The 23,629-nt window shown below is 35.3% G+C and overlaps 1 protein-coding gene across 2 annotated transcripts in view; it reads left to right on the forward strand.

Annotated features, from left to right (window-relative positions):
- The window catches only part of TPR (translocated promoter region, nuclear basket protein), a 67,158-nt gene that overhangs the window by 34,819 nt on the left and 8,710 nt on the right, over positions 1–23,629 (forward strand). For both annotated transcript variants that reach the window (XM_080823877.1, XM_080823878.1), the window contains 18 exons: positions 1,028–1,165; positions 1,476–1,607; positions 2,779–2,909; positions 4,429–4,639; positions 5,781–5,924; positions 6,254–6,452; positions 7,571–7,776; positions 7,980–8,041; positions 10,150–10,358; positions 11,119–11,391; positions 12,089–12,237; positions 13,234–13,317; positions 16,681–16,881; positions 17,711–17,842; positions 18,059–18,149; positions 20,193–20,377; positions 21,778–21,846; positions 21,961–22,055. In XM_080823877.1, coding sequence (XP_080680003.1) covers positions 1,028–1,165; positions 1,476–1,607; positions 2,779–2,909; positions 4,429–4,639; positions 5,781–5,924; positions 6,254–6,452; positions 7,571–7,776; positions 7,980–8,041; positions 10,150–10,358; positions 11,119–11,391; positions 12,089–12,237; positions 13,234–13,317; positions 16,681–16,881; positions 17,711–17,842; positions 18,059–18,149; positions 20,193–20,377; positions 21,778–21,846; positions 21,961–22,055 — 2,711 coding nt within the window. The remainder of the gene's footprint in view (positions 1–1,027; positions 1,166–1,475; positions 1,608–2,778; positions 2,910–4,428; positions 4,640–5,780; positions 5,925–6,253; positions 6,453–7,570; positions 7,777–7,979; positions 8,042–10,149; positions 10,359–11,118; positions 11,392–12,088; positions 12,238–13,233; positions 13,318–16,680; positions 16,882–17,710; positions 17,843–18,058; positions 18,150–20,192; positions 20,378–21,777; positions 21,847–21,960; positions 22,056–23,629) is intronic.

Consider the following 23,629-nt stretch of genomic DNA (forward strand, 5'->3'; position numbering starts at 1 on the left):
CTATGACCTGAAACCTTCACACCTCCTCTAGCAAGCCACCCCAAACTGTTGTAGGGAAAAGAGAGAGGCAGGGAAGCAATGGAAGGAAGAGGGGACAAGGCAAGAGACCCTAGGCCATATAATCAGCAGCAAGGTGATTGTGAGATGTGTCTATTCACAGTTGAGTTAGATGTGTCCCACTGGTTATGATGGGAATCAATTTAAATATACTTTCCTGATCCCAGAAGTTCGACTTTATGGATAGTGGTTACATTTGACAGGGTAATTTCTTACAGCATAGCATATATTTCAAATGGACAAAAAATTAGTATTATTTGCAGTATCTCAAGATAAATTGCTCTTGAATGGGAGCTTCCTTTCTAGTACTTTGAGGTCTACAAGGTGTATCTAGAAAATGTACTCCTGTGGAAAACAGCTCCAGTTGAATGGGGAGGAAGGCCCGTGGTTTCTTTTTTTGATTCATTGCTGTAACTTCGTCCTTTGGCCTGAGTCATAGCTTTAAAAATGCTGAGGGAATAAAGTAATGTGTAAACGATAGATAATTATACCCAGTGAGAACAGAAAAGAAGTTCCTCACAATTGAACAGATACTCAGGAAAGTTGCTCACAACCAAAGTGATGAAACAACTGAATGAAATGAAGAATTTCTGGACAAGGTGGGAGGGGACTGAGGACAAATAACATCATTTTAAAACTATTAATAAATTCAGTATACCAAGAAAAAGAATAGATAAGGGAAGATCAATAGAGATCTGGACTGATGTTTTACCCAGTGTTAGTACTGATTATTTGTTGGTGGGATTTGTATCTTTTCACTTAAATCGCTGCAATTTCTTGCATTTGTTTAAACTCTGTCATTAGCTTGCATCATAGAAAAAGAAACATGGGAAAATTTCAGAAATTTCCATTTTAAAAGCTGACATTTAAATCCTTTTTACTTTTTGTAGGGAAGATTAGAAATGGTAGGAAAAGATAGGTCTTCACCAAATGTTGGATGTTGCTGTACACATGTGTTTGAAATCTTTAGGTAACTGCAAAAACAATGGCCCAGCATGAAGAACTGATGAAGAAAACTGAAACAATGAATGTAGTGATGGAGACCAATAAGATGTTAAGAGAAGAGAAAGAGAGGCTGGAACAGGATCTACAGCAGATGCAAGCAAAGGTTTGGAACTTACTAATCAAGAACAAAGTCATTTTTAATAATATTAGAGTTTTGGGGCACCTGGGTGGCTCAATGGGTTAAAGCCTCTGCCTTCAGCTCAGGTCATGATCTCAGGGTCCTGGGATCAAGCCCCGCGTTGGGCTCTCTGCTTGGTGGGGAGCCTGCTTCTTCCTCTCTCTCTACCTGCTTCTCTGTCTACTTGTGGTCTCTGTCAAATAAATAAATAAAAATCTTAAAAAAAAAAGAAATAAAAAAATAATATTAGAGTTTTTACATGAGTTGTTAAAAAAAATACTGTCACTATTTTCAGGTAAGGAAACTGGAATTAGATATTTTACCCTTACAAGAAGCAAATGCCGAGCTGAGTGAGAAAAGCGGTATGTTGCAAGCAGAGAAGAAGTTACTGGAAGAAGATGTCAAACGTTGGAAAGCACGGAACCAGGTAAATGCAGTTAAACATGGACACGATTAGTAAAAGGGAAATTTTTTTTAGAAAATGGCTAATTTCCTTAAATTCCAAATTTGTGTTTTTACGTTATTTCTAAAGTATTTTTGTGCATAATAAAATGGATTTGTCTAGTTTATTGAAGCGCTTTAAAAAGATTTGTTCACAGGAAATGTTAGAAACTCCAGCTCTAGATGAAAACAAAAGGTTGGAAATCTGCCTTGCCAGATACTAGTTATGTGATTTGTGAGAGCTCCTTAATCTTTCTGAACCTGTTTTTCTCATTTGTAAATATGAAGATATAATGCTACTTTTCATTTTACAAAAAATTTAATAATTGTAAAGTAGTCACCTGGCACCTCAAAAATGGGCTAGAGGGGCACCTGGGTGGCTCAGTCTTCAAGCAGCTGCCTTCAGCTCAGGTCATGATCCCAGGGTCCTGGGATTGAGCCCTGCATCAGACTCCCTGCTCAGTGGGAAGCTTGCTTCTCCCTCTCCCACTCCCCCTGCTTGTGTTCCCTCTCTCGCTGTGTCTCTGTCAAATAAATAAATAAAATTAAAAAAAAAAAAAAAAGGAAAAGAAAATGGTCTAGAATAGTGACTATTATTATCTGTGTAGGATTGTCAAATTTTAGAGCCCATTTATTCCTATTTTTGTCACACAAGCAATCTGAAGAATCAAGAAAGGAGGGTGATCGTCCCAAATCTAGATATATTTCTTAAATTTCGCTGCTCTCTTTCCTAGCTAATGGAATCAATTATACTTGGGATTATCCTCCTACTTTTGTTTCAATTATAATGATTTATAGACATTTTTTTCTTATAAATGTCACTTTAGTGAAAGTAGATATTTAATATTAAAAGCTTATAATTTCTCTGGATGCCTTTATTTGGCTCCTTTGTAACTGTTTTGAAATATTTGTTTGCAATTGTGAGAAAATATGCATAATGACATTTACTTTATTTCCCTTTTCCATTTTGGCTAGGCTTTTTAGCTAAATAGACCAAAGTTTCAATCTTATTTTGTAGTTTGGTGCTTGATCACCATGTATATCAGGCATCTTACGTAAACGTAATTAGATAATGGTGTTTTATTAGCACATTAGTTTTACAGCACATTCGTTTCATAAAACCTATAAAACCATATTATGCATTTTTGCTACTCTAGCATCTAGTAAGTCAACAGAAAGATCCAGATACAGAAGAATATCGGAAGCTCCTTTCTGAAAAGGAAGTTCATACTAAGCGTATTCAACAGTTGACTGAAGAAATTGGGAGACTTAAAGCTGAAATAGCAAGGTAAATGGAAAGAAGCCTTAAATTGTGTATTATTATATGAATTCTTAAGCAAGTTTATTTCTACTCTTTATGTATTGACTCTCCAGGTGCGTCCTGAGTTTAGAAAAAATGAAACTTGCTAGAGCCCTTACATGTGGCTTTCCCTTTTTTACTTCTGAAGCCAAGCAAACCATAATTTAATTTTATGCCCTTTATATATGATTATTTTTTAAAAATCTGTACCTTTGGTTCTAAAGTGTTTCTGAATAGGCAGAATAACTTCTGCAATTAGGTTTTTCTTCTTTTGGTTACTGTATATTTATGAGTATTTGGAAGTGTGTAATAACAGAAGTTTTTAGAAAATTTTTTTTAATGGTGGCATCTGGGTGGCTCAGTTAGTTAAGTGTCTGCCTTTGACTCAGGTCATGATCTCAGGGTCCTGGGATCAAGGTCCTCATCAGGCTTCCTACTCATCCGGGAGTCTGCTTCCCCTCTGCCCTTTGTCCCTGCTCGCTCACTCTCTCAAATAAATATAATCTTTAAAAAATAAATATAATCTTAAAAAAAAAGTTTCTTTAAATGAACTTACAGTGAACTATTGTCCTTTAAAAGTTAAGAAATTTAGGAGCACCTAGGTGGCTAAGTCGGTTAAGCATCTATCTGACTCTTGATTTCAGCTCAGGTCATGGTTCCAAGGTCCTGATTGAGTCCTACATTGGGCTCCATGCTCAGCCAGGAGTCTGCTTGCTTTAAAAAATCAAGTTAAGGAATTTAATATTAATATTGATGTTTCTGGTTTACCTTTTTAAAGTTTTTATGTCATTTGTTTATGTCATTCCCTACTTCTATAAAGCTTGACAACTTACGAATTTTTCTCATCTATATTCTCTTTTCTTTTTTTATAACAGTCTGGCATTTTGAGTAGGAAAGATAATACTTAATTTCAGAGATGAGGAAACTAAAGATTCAAAAACATACCCAAGGTCACAATTAATAGTTGTTAAACCCATACTCTTAACTCAGGTCATCTGCCCTCAAATTCAGTTTATGATGAATACGGGGTTGGCAGACTATAACCTAAATGCCTGTTTTTGCACAACCTGTAAGCTAAGAAAGATTTTCACATTTTTAAATTGTAAGAAAGGAAGAACATGTGATAAAGACTGCAAAGCCTCACTTACTTTCTCAACACCCAATATGGTAGAAAGAGTATAGATTTGATATCAGGAAGTAGATTAAAATCTGTGTACTAACATTTGATTACTGTGTAAAGTTGTGCATGTTAATTAGCCATTGGTAGCTCAGGTTTTCTCTTATTTAAAGTGGGCATGTATGCCTTTACAGTAAGGGAATAAAACCTTTCTAAAGAACCACAAATTCATCGTTTAATGAATTATCTTTTGGAGTGTGTATGTGTTTTAGTATTTTAAAATACCAAACATTCTAAAGCATATGGTAATATAAATTAAAGGATTTTAAAATTTGAAAAAAGTCTCCTATATTTATCTTTCTCCTTTACTCCATTTTTTTCTTTGTTTAGATCAAATGCATCTTTGACCAACAACCAGAACTTAATCCAGAGTCTAAAGGAAGACTTAAATAAAGTAAGAAGTGAAAAGGAAACCATACAAAAGGACTTAGATGCCAAAATAATTGATATCCAAGAAAAAGTCAAAACTATTACTCAAGTCAAGAAGATTGGGCGTAGATACAAGACTCAATATGAAGAACTTAAAGCACAACAGGACAAGGTATTTTGAAGTAATTTTCTCTCTCTCTATATATATATGTGCATATATGTATATATATATATATGTAATTTTTGGCATACACAGTTTTGGCTTATATACTTTACACACATATATAATGATTCCTGAAAGTCTTATTTCTTTATTATTTTTATTATTGGTCTTTAGATTGTGAACATGAGTTTAAGTTTATATTGATATCTTTATTTGGTTTTAAGATTTGCTCTTTAATATGCCTCAGATTACACTGTAAGTTCATAAAGAAATTTTAATAAATGCTAGGTATTTTTAGTTCAGTTTTCCAGTCTTTAATATTGCCCTTTTTCAAACCTGTTCTTGTAACTCACTGCTGAGTTATATAAAATTATATATATCCAAAGAATGATTTTTCTTTATAATTAATCAGGCTTTATTCATAGCGTTATATCAATAGTGTACATTAACCATCTATCAAAAAGAATTTTTTAGTTCTTACTACATTTTGGATCTAAATTAATTCCCCAAAGTAAAAAAACTTATATGTTGACTTAATTACATGTTTAGCACCTGTTAGATTAGAAAATATATTTTAAAAATCCAAAATTCGGGGGCACCTGGGTGGCTCAGTGGGTTAAAGCCTCTGCCTTCAGCTCAGGTCGTGATCCCAGGGTCCTGGGATCGAGCCCCGCATCTGGCTCTCTGCTCAGCGGGGGGCCTGCTTCCTCTCTGTCTGTCAAATAAAATCTTAAAAAAAAAAAAAAAAAAATCCAAAATTCATACCCCTTGGTGTTGACTGCTATTAGTACTTCAGTATGCCTTCCTTAACGTGTATGTAATGTGTTTTTCCAAAGAAATAAGATCATTTTTGTAGCCTGCTTTTTCACCTTACTCATTTCTGTGAAAATACATTTCTGTGTCAGACATCCATCTACAATGCAGTATCATTTTGATTAGATGGCTAATATCCAGTTGTATGGAAGACCCTAACTTCTTTAACTAATAACCTTACTTTCAGGCAGTAGAGTTATTCCGTAGAAAGTTCATTTATGAATACTCTTTAAGGTAAGTTTTTTGTGTAGTTGTGATTATTTCCTTAGATGAACTTTTAGAAGTGGAATTACTAAGTATAAATGTGAAAGTGTATTATTACTGCTTGTTCTCTTAGGTCATGGAGACCTCGGCTCAGTCCTCTGGAGACCACCAGGAACAGCATGTCTCAGTCCAAGAAATGCAGGAGCTCAAAGATACCCTCAATCAAGCTGAAACAAAGGCAAAATCACTAGAGAGTCAAGTAGAAAATCTGCAGAAGGTATGAGTGTGAGAGTACTTAAGAGTACATGTCCCTAATTATTTGCCTGTTAAATACTAGAAGAAATATGTTAAATACTCTCTCTTGTCAATGGAAATATGTAATCTTTGTTATGCATATTTATCCTTTTTACCTGAATTATTTGTGTATATAAATAGTATCCAGTCATCAGGTATCTACTTTAATGGTGGTTTGAACACCATTTTACATTTATACTTCCATTTAATCTAAATAAGTAGATTAGTAAGTTAAATTTTAATTCTGTCTGACATACAGTTTATATTGATTTGATTGAATTACATGGTGAATACTTTGCTTTTCTTTAAAAGACATTATCTGAAAAAGAGGCAGAAGCAAGAAATCTGCAGGAACAGACTGTGCAGCTTCAGTCTGAGCTTTCACGACTCCGTCAGGATCTTCAAGATAGAACCACACAAGAGGAGCAGCTCCGACAGCAGATAACTGAAAAGGAAGAAAAAACAAGAAAGGCCATAGTAGCTGCAAAGTCAAAGATTGCACATTTAGCTGGTAAATTTCTGTATATGCTGAAGTTTGAACTTGAGAGTGAAAGTTGGTTATTTGATGCAGGCTTAAAATTTAAATGGGAAAGAAATAAGTAAATACTATGAAGTGGTTTCTGTGTGTGTGCTTTAAATACTAGAGTGGGATGCCTGGGTGGCTCAGATGGTTGAGTGACTCTTGATCTCGGCTCAGCTCTTGATCTCACGGTTGTGAGTTCAAGCCCTGCATGGGTTCCACACTGGGCATGGAGGCTACTTAAAATGTATATAAGGCTTATTTAATTAGACGCAGAATTAGAACAGTCTGAATTTTCAAATGATGAGGTTGTTCCTCATCTATTTATAAAGCTTTCCTAATTGTTGGCTAGTAATAGGAAGTACTGTTGGCCTTCTGCTTTGTTGTGTAACTGTTAGTACCTTCTGTTGGTGATCTTTGGGTCCACAGTGTGCTGTTCAGAGGCCTTCTGTAAACTCCTAGATGGCATTGGATCTTACCAGCCCAGTGATTTTACTTGCCTCACTTCTCTGAGGGCCCCTCCAGCCCTTCGGGGAAGACATCATATCCAGTTTGTGAAGGGCCCAGTGCTATAATGTTCTGGACCTTACTGCACCTTGCTTGCTGTTCTGCTTAGTGAGTGGGTAAATAAAATGACCAGTCAGCTAGGTTTTATTGTAAGCAATTTTTTAAATGATCTGTAATATAGTGTTTCAGCAATTATTTCATTTTAAAAAGTTACCTAATTATTTTTAGTATGTGCTTTAGATATATGAAATGAATATTTGACGATTTATAATATCTTTGTATTTTAATAATGTGTTGAAATAGTAAAGGCCATGTGAAAGGACTTCTGACTGCAGTTTATGAACATCCTTTATCTTTATGAGATCTTAGAGAAAGTTACAAATTTTTATGTTGCAGTAGATACATTTCATATTGGAGTAATAAATATAGATATGTTTAGAATTTTGCTTATTCAGATATATTGTATATCAGTTAGTTGTAGATGTTAAAGCTCAGGAATAGAATCTGATAACAATCTCAGTGTACCTGTTGAAGTACACAAATGTTCTTTACTTCCAGTGTTTGATTATAATATTAATAGAATCACGTGGTTACTTCTTTAGGTGTGAAAGATCAGTTAACTAAAGAAAATGAGGAGCTTAAACAAAGGAATGGAGCCTTAGATCAGCAGAAAGATGAATTGGATGTTCGAATGACTGCTCTTAAATCCCAGTATGAAGGTCGAATTAGTCGCTTAGAAAGAGAACTCCGAGAGCATCAAGAAAGACACCTTGAGCAGAGAGATGAGCCTCAAGAACCTACTAATAAGGTGGTTGGCTAATTCTGTGTAAATAAATCATTCTGTCCTTGTACATTTTACTTGAAAGTATCTGGTGATTTAGAAGCTTTTGTCAGTGAATTTTGGCTAAACAAAGTATACAGAGAGAATTAATAAAAGTAAAATATTTTGATGGCATTGTTTAGTGAACTCTTGTAGGGCAGGCAAAATAATCCATCGTTTTCTTTTTATAGGTCCCAGAACAGCAGAGACAGATCACTTTGAAAACAACTCCAGCTTCTGGTGAAAGAGGAATGTGAGTTTTAGTTCTCTCACAGTTTGTTAATCTGTTTTTTCTTTTAAAGTTTCTTTTAAACTTAAAGCAAGAGTTAGTGATCTTCGAGGAGAAAACAAATCTATATTATAAAAATACGTACTAAAGAGCTATTTGTGCAGAACTGCACCATATAGTTAACAACCCTTTTTTCCAGAACTCTTGTTTTCACCATACTTTCCCGTCAGGTAGAGCTTTGTGACCCCAAAAAACAAGATATCTTTCATCTTTTAGACTTCTAAGAGGCTACTGATTTTCTCTGTGATGTTACGTGATAACAAATTTAGGAAGCTAGGCTAAGACTTGGATTCAGTAATCAACAACTGAGTATATTCTACTTGGTCAGGATGCACCATTATAGAACATTTCTTGCATAGTTTTTAATGCTTAAATTCAAAACTTCTTCAGTAAGAGTTTTAAAATATTTAGTGAACAAAAATATAGAATTATACTCTATAATAATCTTTTTTTAATCTGCAAAAAGTACCCAAAGCACGTTTGGAAAAATAGAATTAATAGGGTTTGAGTTTATATCTCTATCATACTTGCTGAACATTTATTGAAGAAACACATGGTGCCTTTTTTTCCTTTTTAAAGCTTTAATGAGATATAATTAACAAGCCCCGCAATTCACCTACTTAAAGAGTACAACTGGGGCGCCTGGGAGGCTCAGTGGGTTAAGCCTCTGCCTTCGGCTCAGGTCATGATCTCAGGGTCCTGGGATTGATCCCCTCATCGGGCTCTCTGCTCAGTGAGGAGCCTGCTTCCCCCTCTCTTTCTCTGATTGCCTCTCTGCCTAATTGTGATCTCTGTCAAATAAATTAAAAAAAAAAAAGAGTACAACTCAGTGTTTTTTGGTTTATTGATTTATTTTTTTAATTTATTTTTTTAATTCCAGTATAGATAAAATACAGTGTTATATTAGTTTCAGATGTATTATAGTGATTCAGTGATTCTGTATGTTACTTGGTTGCTCATCACAGGTGTACTTTTAATCCCCTTCACCTATTTCATATTCTTTGTGTAAATACCCAGTAGTGTAATTACTGGATCATATGCTAATTCTATTTTTAATTTTTTAAAGACCCTCCATTCTATTTTCCAGAGTGGTTTCACCAATTTACATTCCCACCAACAATGCACAAGGCTCCCTTTTCTCTACATCCTTGCCAACACTTGTTAATTTTTGTGTTTTTGTTACTAGCCCTCTGACTTGTGTGAGATGATATCTCATGGTGGTTTTGATTTCCATTTCCCTGATGATTAGTGATGTTGAGCATTTTTTCATGTATCTATTAACCATCTGTATGTCTTTTTTGGAGAAACATCTGTTCATGTCTTCTGCCCATTTTTTAATTAGATTATTTGGGGGTTTTTTTGGTGTTGAATTGCATGAATTCTTTTTTTTTTTTTGGAATGAATTCTTTAATTTAGATGTTAACTCCTTATCAGGTCCATCATTTCTGTTTTCTTCTCCCATTCAGTACGGTGTCTTTTTGTTTTGTTAATTGTTTCTTTATTGTGTAGAAGCCTTTTATTTTGCCGTAATCCCAATGTTTATTTTTGCTTTTGTTTTCTTTGCCTCAGGAGACATAATCTAGAAAAATGTTGCTACAGCCAGTTTCAGAGAAATTACTGCTTGTGCTCTCTTCTAGGCTTTTTCTGGTTCTAGGTCTCATATTTAGGTCTTTGATTCATTTTGAGTTTATTTTTGTGTATGGTCTAAGAATGTGGTCCAGTTTCATTCTTTTGCATGTACCTGTCCAGTTTTCCCAACACCAAGTCCTGAAAGACTTCCCATTGTAAATTCTTGCTTCCTTTGTTAATAGATTAATTGACCATATAATCATCGGTTTATTTCTGGGCTCTCTATTCTGTTCCATTGGTATTGTTTCTCTTTATGTGCTAGTACCATACTGTTTTGATTACTATAATATATCTTGAAATCTGGGATCATGATCTCCAGTTTTATTCTTTCTTAAGATTATGTGGTGGGGTTTTTTTTTTTTTTATAAAGTATATGTACTTTATAAGGGATATTTATAGTAGTTTTTTATGAATCATTATTCTTACATTTTCCCCTCTATAAGTGCCAGCACATCAGACCCACCAACAGCCAATATCAAGCCTACTCCTGTTGTGTCTACTCCAAGTAAAGTGACAGCTGCAGCAATGGCTGGAAATAAATCAACACCCAGAGCTAGTATCCGCCCAATGGTCACACCCGCAACTGTTACAAATCCTACTACTACCCCAACAGCTACAGTGATGCCCACTACGCAAGTAGAATCACAGGAAGGTAAGTAAAATGCTAACAGATCTGAATGGATTGACTGCTTATTTAGATTTATTATGAGAAGATGATAGCAACTTCAAGGATAAATGAGATTTCCACTAAAGCTAAAGTCAAACATATAGTAAAAGTGGGTAGTTAATATTTTCAAGGGTGTGACTCCTAGGATACTCATTAGTGCAGTGAATTTCCTCCCTCTTTCCATTCCCTTCCTTTCTGCTTCATTTTGAAGCTGAAGGAGGAGGAAAATAACACATTTATAAGTATACAGCATGTTTTTCTAAGGCCAGCAGTTCTACTTCTAATGGTTAAAGACAATGATATGAAATCTACCTTGGGAAACCGTACAAAAAACACTGGTTCAACCCAAGACCAGTTTTTCACTGAAGCTGTCTGACTTTTTCCACTTTGTTCCCCTGGGTAGCTTCTTACTCATTACTGATGCTTAATAAAAATTTATAATTTGTCTTTGAGCTTCTTTGATTTATTTATCTTATTTAATTGTAACTTAAATAAAATCTTAGAAAGAGTTTTAGATATTTATTTAATTATGCCACCATATACACGCTACCGTAGCAGGCCCATAGGCATCACAAAAAATGCATAATACATTATGCTTACTCATACTGTTTTTGCTTAGTGAATGGTAAGAGATATGTACACAAATAACTATGCGAAACATTACCAGTTACACAGTAGGGAGGGAAAATCCAGCTTTGCTAGGAATAGAAAACTTAATACATTAAGTATTGCAATTATTTTTCAGCTATGCAGTCAGAAGGGCCTGTGGAACATGTTCCAGTTTTTGGAAGCACAAGTGGTTCTGTCCGTTCTACTAGTCCTAATGTCCAGCCTTCTATCCCTCAGCCTATTTTAACTGTTCAGCAGCAAACACAGGCTACAGCTTTTGTGCAGCCCACCCAGCAGAGTCATCCTCAGATTGAGCCTGCAAATCAAGAGCTGTCCCCCAACATAGTAGAGGTTGTTCAAAGTTCACCAGTTGAGCGGCCTTCTACTTCCACAGCAGTATTTGGCACTGGTAAGCTTGGTTTGATTGATTGATTGATTTTTATTATGGGGGAAGCTTAATTTAAAATGAAGTTAGAGTAGACCTGTGCATTTATAGTTTCTTGAATGTAAAATACACATCTTGAGTATTCTTTGGATATACTTGTTTTCTAATAGGTGTTAGAAAGGACAAATGGATTCCTAACACTTGATTTCATGTTTATTACTAGATCACTCATTTTCATCATTCAGATCTTTCTTCTCCAGTTATTTTGACTGATTTTTAAAGTGATACAACCCCATAACATTATATGTAACTTAATACAGGTTCTGAGAAAAAGACATGTAAGAGAGGACCATATAAGGATTTTCAAATTTAAACATACAATAAAAGTTTTGTTATCATAGGAGTCCTGGGTTTTATAACTATAGAAGGGCTTATGTAAACTTTGCAATTATATCACTACACAATGAATCGAATGCATTGCTGTAAAATTGATGGCGTTTACTAATCACAGGTGAAATTGACACTATAAGACCATTGATTTAGAGTTTAGGTTGCCCTTTGTTTGCAGATATTAGCAGAAGTAAATTACATTGAACTGTTCAGTTAAGTGTTTACTATGTCTTCCTTTAGTTAAATGACCAAAATATTTCAAAAATTAACTTTGTCTCATTGAGTTCACTATCATCCTCTGATTCAAGATTTAAATTATGTAATTTCAAAGTGTCAGCTACCCCAAGTTCTTCTTTGCCTAAACGGACACGTGAAGAAGAAGAGGATAGCACCATAGAAGCATCGGATCAAGTCTCTGATGACACAGTGGAAATGCCTCTTCCAAAGAAGTTGAAAAGTGTAACCCCTGTAGGAACTGAGGTAAAATACTTTTTCAGTTACAACATTATTAGGTGAATGGACCAGACTCCATTACCTAAAAAACTCATGTTGAAGTTTCAACTGACAGCTCAGGTGTTGTTGCTGCTGCCAACATTTTTTTCTGATTCTTAGTATATCTTTAATTTAACTATTTGTCAATTCAGTTAAAAAACAGTTACGGAACACCTAGGTGGCTCAGTCAGTTAAGCATCCAACTCTTGATTCAACTCTCTCAGGGTTATGAGATCGAGCCCTACTTTGGGCTCTATGCTGGGCGCGAAGCCTGCTGAAGATTCTCTCTCTCCCTGCTCCTTCTGTTCCTTCTCCCTGACCTCTCTCTCTCTCTCTCTCTCTTAAAACAAAACACAGTTATAAAAATTTGGTTTGTATTCCACTTCAAAGTTGGGTGTTTTTTTAATTCAAAGAATAAAGAGTTTAAGTTTCATGAACATTTTTTTTTTAAAGATTTTATTTATTTATTTGACAGAGAAATCACAAGTAGGCAAAGAGGCAAGCAGAGAGAGAGAGGGGGGAAGCAGTCTCCCTGCTGAGCAGAGAGCCCGATGCGGGGCTCGATCCTAGGACCCTGAGATCATGACCCGAGCTGAAGGCAGTGGCTTAACCCAGTGAGCCACCCAGGCGCCCCAAGTTTCATGAACATTTTAAACCATTGTCTGCCTTTTTCTCAGATTAACCAAAGCTATATCCCCTTTATTTGCTTTTGTTGAAGCTGAAATTGCAGTGAATTAAGTTTTACTCCAAAACATTAAGACTACTCAGTTAATATAATTAGCATGTATTTAATTAGTGTTTGTAAGTCTTGTTCATACTGAAGAGGAATGTGATTGATTATATCATATAATGTAAGAACATTTATATTATACTGCTTCATAAAATTAGAGATTGAAGCTTTATTTTATCGAGAGAACTAGCTGAGCAGGTGATCCCTCATCTAGTGAATTGGTCTGGTTAACACACTTGTGTATTACGATTCAGGAAGAAGTTATGGCAGAAGAAAGTACTGATGGAGAGGTAGAAACTCAAGTATATAACCAAGATTCTCAAGATTCCATTGGAGAAGTAAGTAAATCATATTTAAAATAGCAAATTGTTGCTTTTAATGAATGAAATTTGCTTTGACAAATTGAAACATTATTTGGACTTCTTTTTAACTTGATGCTTTTAAACTTAATGGAATATTGGAATTACCATCGCAGTTTCTGCTTTGCTTTACTCCTAATTAGTATACTGCCTTAGAAACGTCGTTAAAGAAATTTTTTTTTAACTCAGTCCATTAGGCATCTGTCCATTGGTCATCTAACTCTTGATTTCGGCTCAGGGCATGATCCTCAGGGTCATGAGAATTATACACTGACCCAGCAATGTGCTTAGCATGGAGTCTGCTTGACCCTCTCCCTGTGACTGCTCCCCTAGCCCCTGTTCATGCATGTGCACACGCACTCTAATAAGTAAATAAACAAAATCTTTTTAAAAATAAATTTTTTTGTTTATACTTGGTACAGATTTTGGCAAGCCAAGAGTCATCATGAGTAAAGATTAATCCCATTGATTATTTGGAGGTATAAGTGCTGGCTGAGTCTTGAGTTAATCTATAGTGCCCCTTGATGGCCCTCTGTTGCTCTCCCCTCTCTTGCTTCTCTTACTGAATTAAAATAACCTATGAAAGGAAATGCACTTGTGTATTTTTTTAATTTTCTGAACTCTAAGTGAGGCTTTTCCAGAGGCACCCTCACTAGGGGAAATGTGTAGACTCTGAAGCTACAAACCATTAGGTTCCATTCCTGACTATACCACTTAGAAGCTATGTGACTACGGAAAGTCATTGATTCTCTCTAAGCCTTAGTCACCTTATCTGTTGGAATAATATAACATGATTTTTAGTATTATAAAGTACCTAAAATAGTACCTGCCACACATTAGGTGCTCAAAACATTATTTACTTTTCTTTCATCCACTCTGCCACACTAATTGAGAATTCAGTTCATTATTTAACTACTACTAATATACTCATTACTGTGTATGCCAAGTGTTCTAAGAAGTTAGCATTTATTAACAAACTTAATCCTTAACGGCCCTATTGTATGGGTAAAGAAACTAATAGTCGAATAAGTAACATACCGAAGTTCTGATAGCGCTGAAACTGGAACTTGAATTCAGGCTGTCTAGTTATGCTCTTTACCCTGAAAGAGTTTTTGCTGGATTAATTTTCAGGATCATTTATTCTAAAATTGTCTGTATGAAATTAAGGAGTTATCTCAAGCTAATTATAAGCAACCATAGATTGCAAGTGAATTTTAGTTTCTTAGATGCATTAATTTTTAAGTTAATTTTCCTCGACTAAGAACAGAAAACCAGACCTTAGAGATGAATGCATAGTACTCTAAATGACCTCTATTTCATGTATCCTTCAGAGTGTCGTATCTGAAAAGTGTAATAACAGTTTTGAAATAATATGTGAATTTCTAATTTATTGACAGACTTGGTTAAGTTACACTAAAATCTTTACAAAGCTTTTTCTTGAGATTGGCAAAATTGTCTATGACTCAGAAGTACCATTTGGCTTCCATTCCACTTTTAGCACTATCTACTGAATGTGTAACATTTCGTTTTTCTGATTTTCTGACAGTGAAGCAGATGTTCTTTATAAGTGTTGCTTTTCTTGAAATAAGCACGTCCCTTTGAAGCCCATTTTTAATTATATCATGAATTGCTCATTTTTTTCCATTACAGCAAATGTAATCTTTATGAATGAGTTCATAAGACTTTGTTTCAAGCTTGTACAAAAAATAGATTGCCATGTGCTTAACTAAAAAGCAGACATTTAATTTTTTTATAGTAAATAACAAAAATAAAGTTTTAAATTACAGTTTATTTCAGTAGCTAACAAGATGGAATTATGAGGATGAATTAAACAAAGAATTGTTTTCATTCCTGATGTCTTTAATGTGGTTTGAAGGCTTAGAATAGTGAGTTTTTAGGAGGAGAAGTGCCTTTGTAAATTTACAGCAGTAATAGCTTATTTTGTTTAGTGTGTTTCCTAGACTATTTCTGGTTTGGGGAGTAAAGTTTTTTTTTAATAATAGTAAGTTGCAGGCCCATGGATATTCTTTTTTCTGACATTGGTTTGCAGTTGCATTGTCATCTAATCACATCGGCTGTTGAACACTTCAAATATAGCTAGTCTGAATTGAGATAAGCTGTGAGTATAAAATACACATTGGGGGGACGCCTGGGTGGCTCAGTTGGTTAAGCGGCTGCCTTCGGCTCAGGTCATGAACCCAGCGTCCTGGGATCGAGTCCCACATCGGGCTCCTTGCTCGGCAGGGAGCCTGCTTCTCCCTCTGCCTCTGCCTACCACTCTGTCTGCCTGTGCTCGCTCGCTCTCTCTACCAAATAAATAAATTAAAAAAAAAAATACACATTGGGTTTTAAAGACTAATTACAAATTTTAAAAGGTAGAATATCTGATAGTAATTTTTAGTTTGATAACATATTGAGATATTTTGTATCTATTAATATCATTACACTAATTTCACTTGTTTCCTTTTTTAAGTTTGAAATGACTACTAGAAAATTTAAAATCATGTGTATGACTCACATTGTGGATGACAATATCTTTCTTTTGAACAATACTGATCTACAGTATTCCCCTGGTAGTTTTGAATACACATATTTATATTTATATTTATATTTATATTTATATTTATGTATGTAAATATATGATGTATATTTACATATATATATGCATTTTTTTTCTTTTTTAGTGATTAGCCAGTGAGGTTTTTAATAATTCTTCTATAGGAAGACAGTAAAGAAATCCAATGATTTATTTTCTTTAGCATGTGTTTCAAATTAATTCTGCCTTTTTTGTTTTTTAAGATTTTTTCATTTGTTTTTAGAAAGAGTATGAGGGGTGGGGCAGAGGGAGAGGGGGAAGGAATCTCAAGCTGACTCTGTGCTGAGTGTGTAGCCTGACTTGGGGCTTGATGCCAGGCTCAATTTCATGACCCTGAGATCATGACCTGAGCCGAAATCAAGAGTTGGACACTTAAACTGAGCCACAAAGGTGCCTCAAATTTACTCCTTTTTTTTTTTTTCTTAATTTTTTAAACAGATTTTATTTATTTACTTCAGAGAGAGAGCGAGAGCACGAGGTGGGGAAGGGCAGAGGGAAAGAGACAAGCAGACCCCTGCTGAGCAGGGTGCTCTTGGGCTCAATCCCAGGACCCCAGGACCATGACCTGAGCTGAAGACAACTAACTGAGCCACCCACTCTAATTCTGCTTTTAAAACCATATTTTAAAAATAAAATGCTACCAGTCCACAAGTATTTTTCTGTCTTAGATACACAGTATCTCACTGGTAGTTTTAGGTATATTTAACATTCTAAATTTTTAAGTTTTCATTTTGTTACTCTTAAAGGGAGTTACCCAGGGAGATTATACTCCAATGGAAGACAGTGAAGAAACCTCTCAGTCTCTACAAATAGACCTTGGACCCCTTCAGTCAGATCAGCAGACAACAACTTCATCCCAAGATGGTCAGGGCAAAGGAGATGATGTCATTGTGATTGACAGTGATGATGAAGAAGAGGATGATGATGAAAATGATGGGGAACATGAGGTAAATCATCCATTGTTTTTAAACTGCTGGATGAAATGTTCAAATCCTTACAACTTCTAATTCATCAACCAGTAACATCTGCTTCCCTGTCAGTTTAAATAGATAATTTTGCCTTTTTTATCCAAATAGTTCTGAAATTAACATTTTATAATGAAATTGAGCGTAGAACAAGTGATGAAAAAAATCCATCTTTTTTAATTGCTAAGCCCTTTAGGATTTGCTAAATTTGTTAATTAAACTTAATTTTAAATCTTATTGATAAGAGACTGGATTTAATTATAAGCTCTATCATTTCTAGAGATAAGAAGAGAGTAAGGTTTTTTTGTTATATAGTCCCATAATTTTTTTCAAAAAATAATGGAGGGTTTTTTGTTGTTGTTTCTTTGCTAATTGAAGCATATTTTAAGTGAAACTATATTTTATTTTGGGAATTAAACCTATATTGACAACCACTCATTTTAGAACCTTTCATTAATCAATGTTTTTTAAAAGCTCATAGTGTAGTATAATTTCATTATTTGTTTTCTTTGATGCTACCCTTTAAATTTAGAAATAAAGTGGCTTCTGACACTTTGTGGACATTTAGGAGCTTTAGTCTTTGAACGGATCTCATGTGAACAGTTAGAATACAGAACTGATGATTATTGTACTCATTCCAGTAAGCCTTACAATTTTGATATTTGCTGCCACTGAATGTATTCCATACAGTTCTCGAGACAGCTCCTGTGTCCTGGTGTGTCATTGAACTTTTTAGATATGCTATCAAGAAGTACAGAATATGTGTGCTACATCTAAGATCTTTGTTTTCACTTGGGCATTTGTCTACCAGGATTATGAGGAGGATGAAGATGATGATGATGATGATGAAGACGACACAGGGATGGGAGATGAGGGTGAGGACAGTAATGAAGGCACCGGTAGTGCAGATGGCAATGATGGATATGAAGCTGATGATGCTGAGGTAACTGGCTAGAATTTTGATCATCCACTTTCTTCAAGAACTTGGTAGAAAACATAATGTTTTCCAAGGATATTCACAGGCCTGTATTCTCAGAACACTCAAACTTTTTATACCTTTGGGGGTTTTTGTTTGTTGTTACTGTGGTTTAGTTTAGTTATTATGTTTTAAGATAATTGTTTGATTTATTTGCTCTTAGTCACCATATTTTGTTTATAGGGTGGTGATGGGACTGATCCAGGTACAGAAACAGAAGAAAGTATGGGTGGAGGTGAAAGTAATCAGAGAGCTGCTGATTCTCAAAACAGTGGTGAGACCTTTTCTCATCTCTTTTTAACTGAATGCTTCTTGTAGTGTCTTCTAAACTAGGATTGCATTTAATTATGTAGGAAATAACACTCAGTAAATTGGCAAGAGATTAGCTTATTTCTAGTTTTGCTACTAATATCTTACAAAGTCTACTATATTTATCACTCTGAAGTCATACTGTCTTTTCTAATACATCAAGCTTCTTTAAGATTCCAGCATTCTGAAATCTGTAAAGTATTTTAAGTACAATGTGTTGCTTCTCTTTTTACTAAGTGGATAAGTTAAATTAGGGACCTCTAACAGCAGTATTAGCAGTTCACAGTCAGAAGAGGTCTGAATCAAGCCCACATTTGAAGGTTTATGGGTATTGGAGCTTTACTGGTTGACTGGTTTTCCACTGAATAAAAGATATTTTGATCACTGTGACATACTTTTGTTAAATATTTGAAAGGATGAGTCCAGACCTCACTGAAATGTTAGGTATTAAAGGATTATGGAAATCATAGAAAATAATTTTATTTTAGAATCTTTTTAAAATGTGTTTTAAGGAGTCGGTAATCATCTGGTATATTATTCTGATTTTACAGATAATACTGAGCTAAAATCATAAATGGTAACATAGTAAAACCTTATATATTTAGACTGTTGAGAAAACAGTGTGTCTGAGTTTCCATATAAGCCTATGTGTATAAGAATGCAAGGTACATGCTTTTTTGAATTAAGATAAAGCAAGGGTATAAGCAACCTTTCAACTTTAAAGTTTTTTAAGAAAAAAATATTAATCCATATACTAAAAAATAGTACTGCTTTCTAAGGGACATAAGGAGAAAGATTAATGATACTTTGGCCTATAATTTATATTTTATAAAACACTTTGTGGATTTAAGAAACATCTTGTGTGTGTCATATAGTCGGGATACAGGAGGAAGTATTTTTTGCCTCCTTTGGTATTATCACTAAAAGTTAAGTTTTTGGGGGGCTAGTCTTCATAGCCATTTTTCCCATATACAAAGCATACAGTAGATGCTCATTGAATCCCTTTGAAGACTTTGTTATTTACAGTCATGCAAAAATAGGCCCAATGCTCTGGATAAAATTAAATTAGTGGATGGATTTGGTATATTGCCAGAAAGTTACAAAAAGAATGCTTTTCTTGAGCAACTGTACTTGTATTAAATTACAGTTGACCCTTGAGCAGTGGCGGGGTTAGGGACTCCAAACCCCCTGCATAGTCAAATATTCACATATAACTTTTGATTTCCCAAAAACTTGACTACTAATAGCCAACTATGGACCCAGAAGCCTTACTGATATCATTAAAATAGTTGATTACCACGTATTTGTAGTTTATCATACTGTAACCTTACAATAAAGTAAGCTAGAGAAAAAAAAAACATTATTAAGACAATCATAAGGAGGAGAAAATACATTTACAGTATGTACTGTAAAAAATCCCCTGAAAGTGAACTTGTGTAGTTCAAAGCCATGTTGTTCAAGGGTCACCTGTGTTCAATTCTTATAATAAGCTTATCAGTTTAGGTACCAGTTAAGAATGTGAGAGTGAGTGCCTGGCTGGCTCAGTCAGTAGAGCATGTGACTCGAGCTTGGGGTTATAAATTTGAGCCCCGTGTTGGGTGTAGAGGTTAGCCAGAATCCGATTGCAGACCTTAGACTTGTAAAACCACTAAATTCTGATAGCCTACTTTCACAGTGAGAGACAGCTTCTGTTGTTTCTAGCATGTATGTAGAAGACCTAGACATGTGAAGAACCACTGAAATTCAAAGTTTAAGAAATCTGGAATACAAACATTATCTTTTAATTGGTTCCATTCCAACCTAAGAAATAGACTTGAAGAGGTTAGGGGACTTGCCTTAAGCCATACAGCTGATAATTGCACTCCCATTCTCCACACCTCACTTCTTTCCTTCTGAAAGTATTGGTGAGGTGAACATTCCTAGTGGTGGTATTTATACCTCTAGGGAATTGTCCCAGTTATTCTGTGGTAAATTTAATAGTTCAAAATAAGCTTCTCTTTTCCTGTAGGTGAAGGTAATACAGGTACTGCAGAGTCCTCTTTTTCCCAGGACATTTCTAGAGAACAGCAGCCATCATCAGCATCTGAAAGACAGACTCCTCGAGCACCTCAGTCTCCAAGACGCCCCCCACACCCTCTTCCACCACGACTCACCATTCATGCTCCACCTCAAGAACTGGGGCCACCAGTTCAGGTAGTAAAAGTACTAGTCAGTCTGAAAAATCTTGGCTTTATCTTTCCTTCTTTGCATTAGATACTACTTTTTCCAGAAATTAAGTGAATGTTTTAATGTTTTAGCGTATTTTTATAAACTTTTTTGAACTGAAATGTATCTCTTATTTTTTTGAAATACAGCAGTAGTTTAGTTTACTTCCTAAGTAAAGTGAACTTTGGAAAGGGCAAGGCTTACTAAAAGTTGTGTATAAATTGAAATAGTTACAATTCTAGCAAATAAAGATCCGGTCACTCTTTGTACAGATTAAAAAAGAAAAAGGGTCTCTTGGATTTTAATTAAAGTAAATTTTATTTTATCAGCTAACTACCATGTGTTTTGAAGGTTTCTTTCTCTAAGGTGCGTGTGTTTGTTTGTTGTTGTTTTCAAAAAGAAATTTCTGTTCTGCTTAAGAGACATTTTTTCTCTCATTATTTTTCAGTAGTGCATGTTAACTTCCGCTCTTACAATTAAGGAAAGGATGCATGACCCTCAGTATGTAGCACCCTTTATAATACGGTTGGACATCTCTTAATCAGAAACTTGCAGAAACAGCAGGAAAACTACAAAAGCTTTTAGTAATTTAGCTTGAGTCTTATCCTGTAACATAGTGTACTAAAAGCTGCCAAGTGAGATTCTGCTAAAATACCACAGATAAAAATAACCTCATTCTTTAAAAATACAAAGTCTTAATGGATTGTGTGTGGATCCTGCAAAATATACCAAATCTACCAATTAAGAATTGTCCAAATTGAGAAACAGTTTATATGAAGACAGTATTGCTGTTTGAACTCCAAAGGATAATTAAGCTTTAAGATCCAAAGGCATACTTAACTAATGTTTTAGGTTAAGGAAATAGAAACTAGATTAGTTACATACAAATAAAATAGGATCAGAGATTGGTTTTAAGTATTGGTTAATATTTTGTGTTGGTTAGTAAAAAATATTTGGTGGTTTATATAGTCTATATGATTAAAAATTTATCACTATTTGCTTATTTATTTAAAGATTTTATTTATTTGAGAGAGAGAGAATGAGAGAGAGCATGAGAGGGGGGAGGTTCAGCGGGAGAAGCAGACTGCCCGCTGAGAAGGGAGCCCGATGTGGGACTCGATCCTGGGACTGCAGGATCGTGACCTGAGCTGAAGGCAGTTGCCCAACCAACTGAGCCATCCACGTGCCCAAAAATTTATCACTATTTAATACAGAATTCTTTAGTGCAAACATTAGCAATTTTTCCTGAGAAGATATCCTGATGGTTGTATTATCTGCTAACATTTCAGTTCTCTTGTTACCATTGTAATAAGCTGTATCTGTTGGTACTTGGTTCTTGTTTTATTGCCTGATTCCTTGAAACAAATGTGATTCCTTTCTTGACACAGAGAATTCAGATGACTCGGAGGCAGTCTGTTGGACGGGGGCTTCAGTTGACTCCCGGAATTGGTGGCATGGTAACTATCTACCCATTATGTAGAAGTGACTCATTTGTTTAGCAAATAAGTGTATAGTCCATATGTATGTTTCTGTCATACTTGTTTATTCCCCCATTTCTGTCTTTGTTTTAGCAGCAGCATTTTTTTGATGATGAAGACAGAACAGTTCCAAGTACTCCAACTCTTGTGGTGCCACATCGTACTGATGGATTTGCTGAAGCAATTCAGTAAGTTAATGAAAGAGAAACACATTTTGTGACTAATAATTTTCTTCCTATTTCCCTGTCAGTTTCTTTACATTTGGTAGATTCATTACGTGTTGAGTCCTCTATTGTGTACTAAGCACTTGTGATAGGAGGGTTGAGGATATAGTGTTGGGGAAAATTATATAAAGGTGAGTGAAGTGGGGGCACCTGGGTGGCTTAGTGGGTTAAGTGTCTGACTCTTGATATCGGCTCAGGTCATGATCCCAGGGCCGTGAGATCGAGCCCCGTGTCAGGCTCCAGGGTTAGCATAGAGCCTGCTTATGATTCTCTCTCCTTCTGCCCCTACACCTACCCCCACCCCAGCTCATGCACTGTGCACTCATTCTCTCTCTTAAAAAAAAAAAGGTGAATGAAATATAGTTGCTGCCATCAGGAATTTGAAACATAAAGGCAGAATAACAGTGGTTAAGACACAGACTTCAGGGGTACCCGGATGGCTTAGTTGGTTGAGTGTCTGCCTTTAGCTCAGGTCGTGATCCTAGGGGTCCTGGGATTGAGTTCCACATTGGGCTCCCTGCTCAGCAGGGAGTCTTCTGGTCTGCTTCTCTTTCTGCCCTTCCCCCCAATGCTTGCAATCTCTCTCTCAGTTAATTTTTAAAAGAACAACAACAACAAAAAAAATACACAGACTTCACAGTCAGAATATTGTACTGCTTACAGGTTAAATCAGGTTATTTAGGTTCTCTATTCCTGAGTATCCTCCTTTACTAAGGGGAATAATAATACAATAATTCCTACCATGTAAGTTGTGAGAATTAAATGAACTCAATTTATGCTAACATGTTTAAAATATTTCCTGGCACATAGTAAATGCCGTGCAGATGTTGATGAAGGTGTTGGTAATGACAGTGATCGTGATAAGATGATATTATTTCAAAAGCCAAGCATATGAGGAAGGAATTGTTACCCAAACAATCTAGAAGAATAAAAGCATAAGCAATAGGCTTAAGACAAAAGAAGTGATTTATTCCAGCAGTCAGAAGGAAGGAATCTGAGACGACTTAATGAGGATAACATTGAGTTGAGTCTTGGAAAAGAACACCTGACACTTACTGAACATTTCCATGAATCAGTTTATTTAATCTTTATAGCTATGAGAGTGGACATCATTAATGTTCAGTTTTACAGATTAGGAAGCACAGAGATGTTAACAAATTTGTCAAAGTTCAGACAGCCAGAAAGTGGCAGTTTTTGGTTTAAATCAGTCGGTCTGGGTTTAGAACCTAAGTTAACTATGCTATACGACTACTTTTAAAGGATAAAAAAGCTTTCTGTGTGAAGTACACGTTTAATTGTGGCTGAAGTATTAGCTGTATACCAAGATGTAATTGAGTATCAGAATGAAAAAGTTTCCACAAACTTGGGAAAAGATTGATTGTTCTGTAGTATATGGTAACATATAGCCAGACATTCAAAACCTTTTTTTTTTCCTTAAGGTTTTATTTATTTATTTGACAGAGAGAGCATAAGCAGGGGGAGAGAGAGAGCGAGAAGCAGTCTCCCCGCTGAGCAGGGAGCCCCGACATGGGACTGGG

Source organism: Martes martes (assembly GCF_963455335.1).
Source record: "Martes martes genome assembly, chromosome: 15".
NCBI classification, from domain to species: Eukaryota; Metazoa; Chordata; class Mammalia; order Carnivora; family Mustelidae; genus Martes; species Martes martes.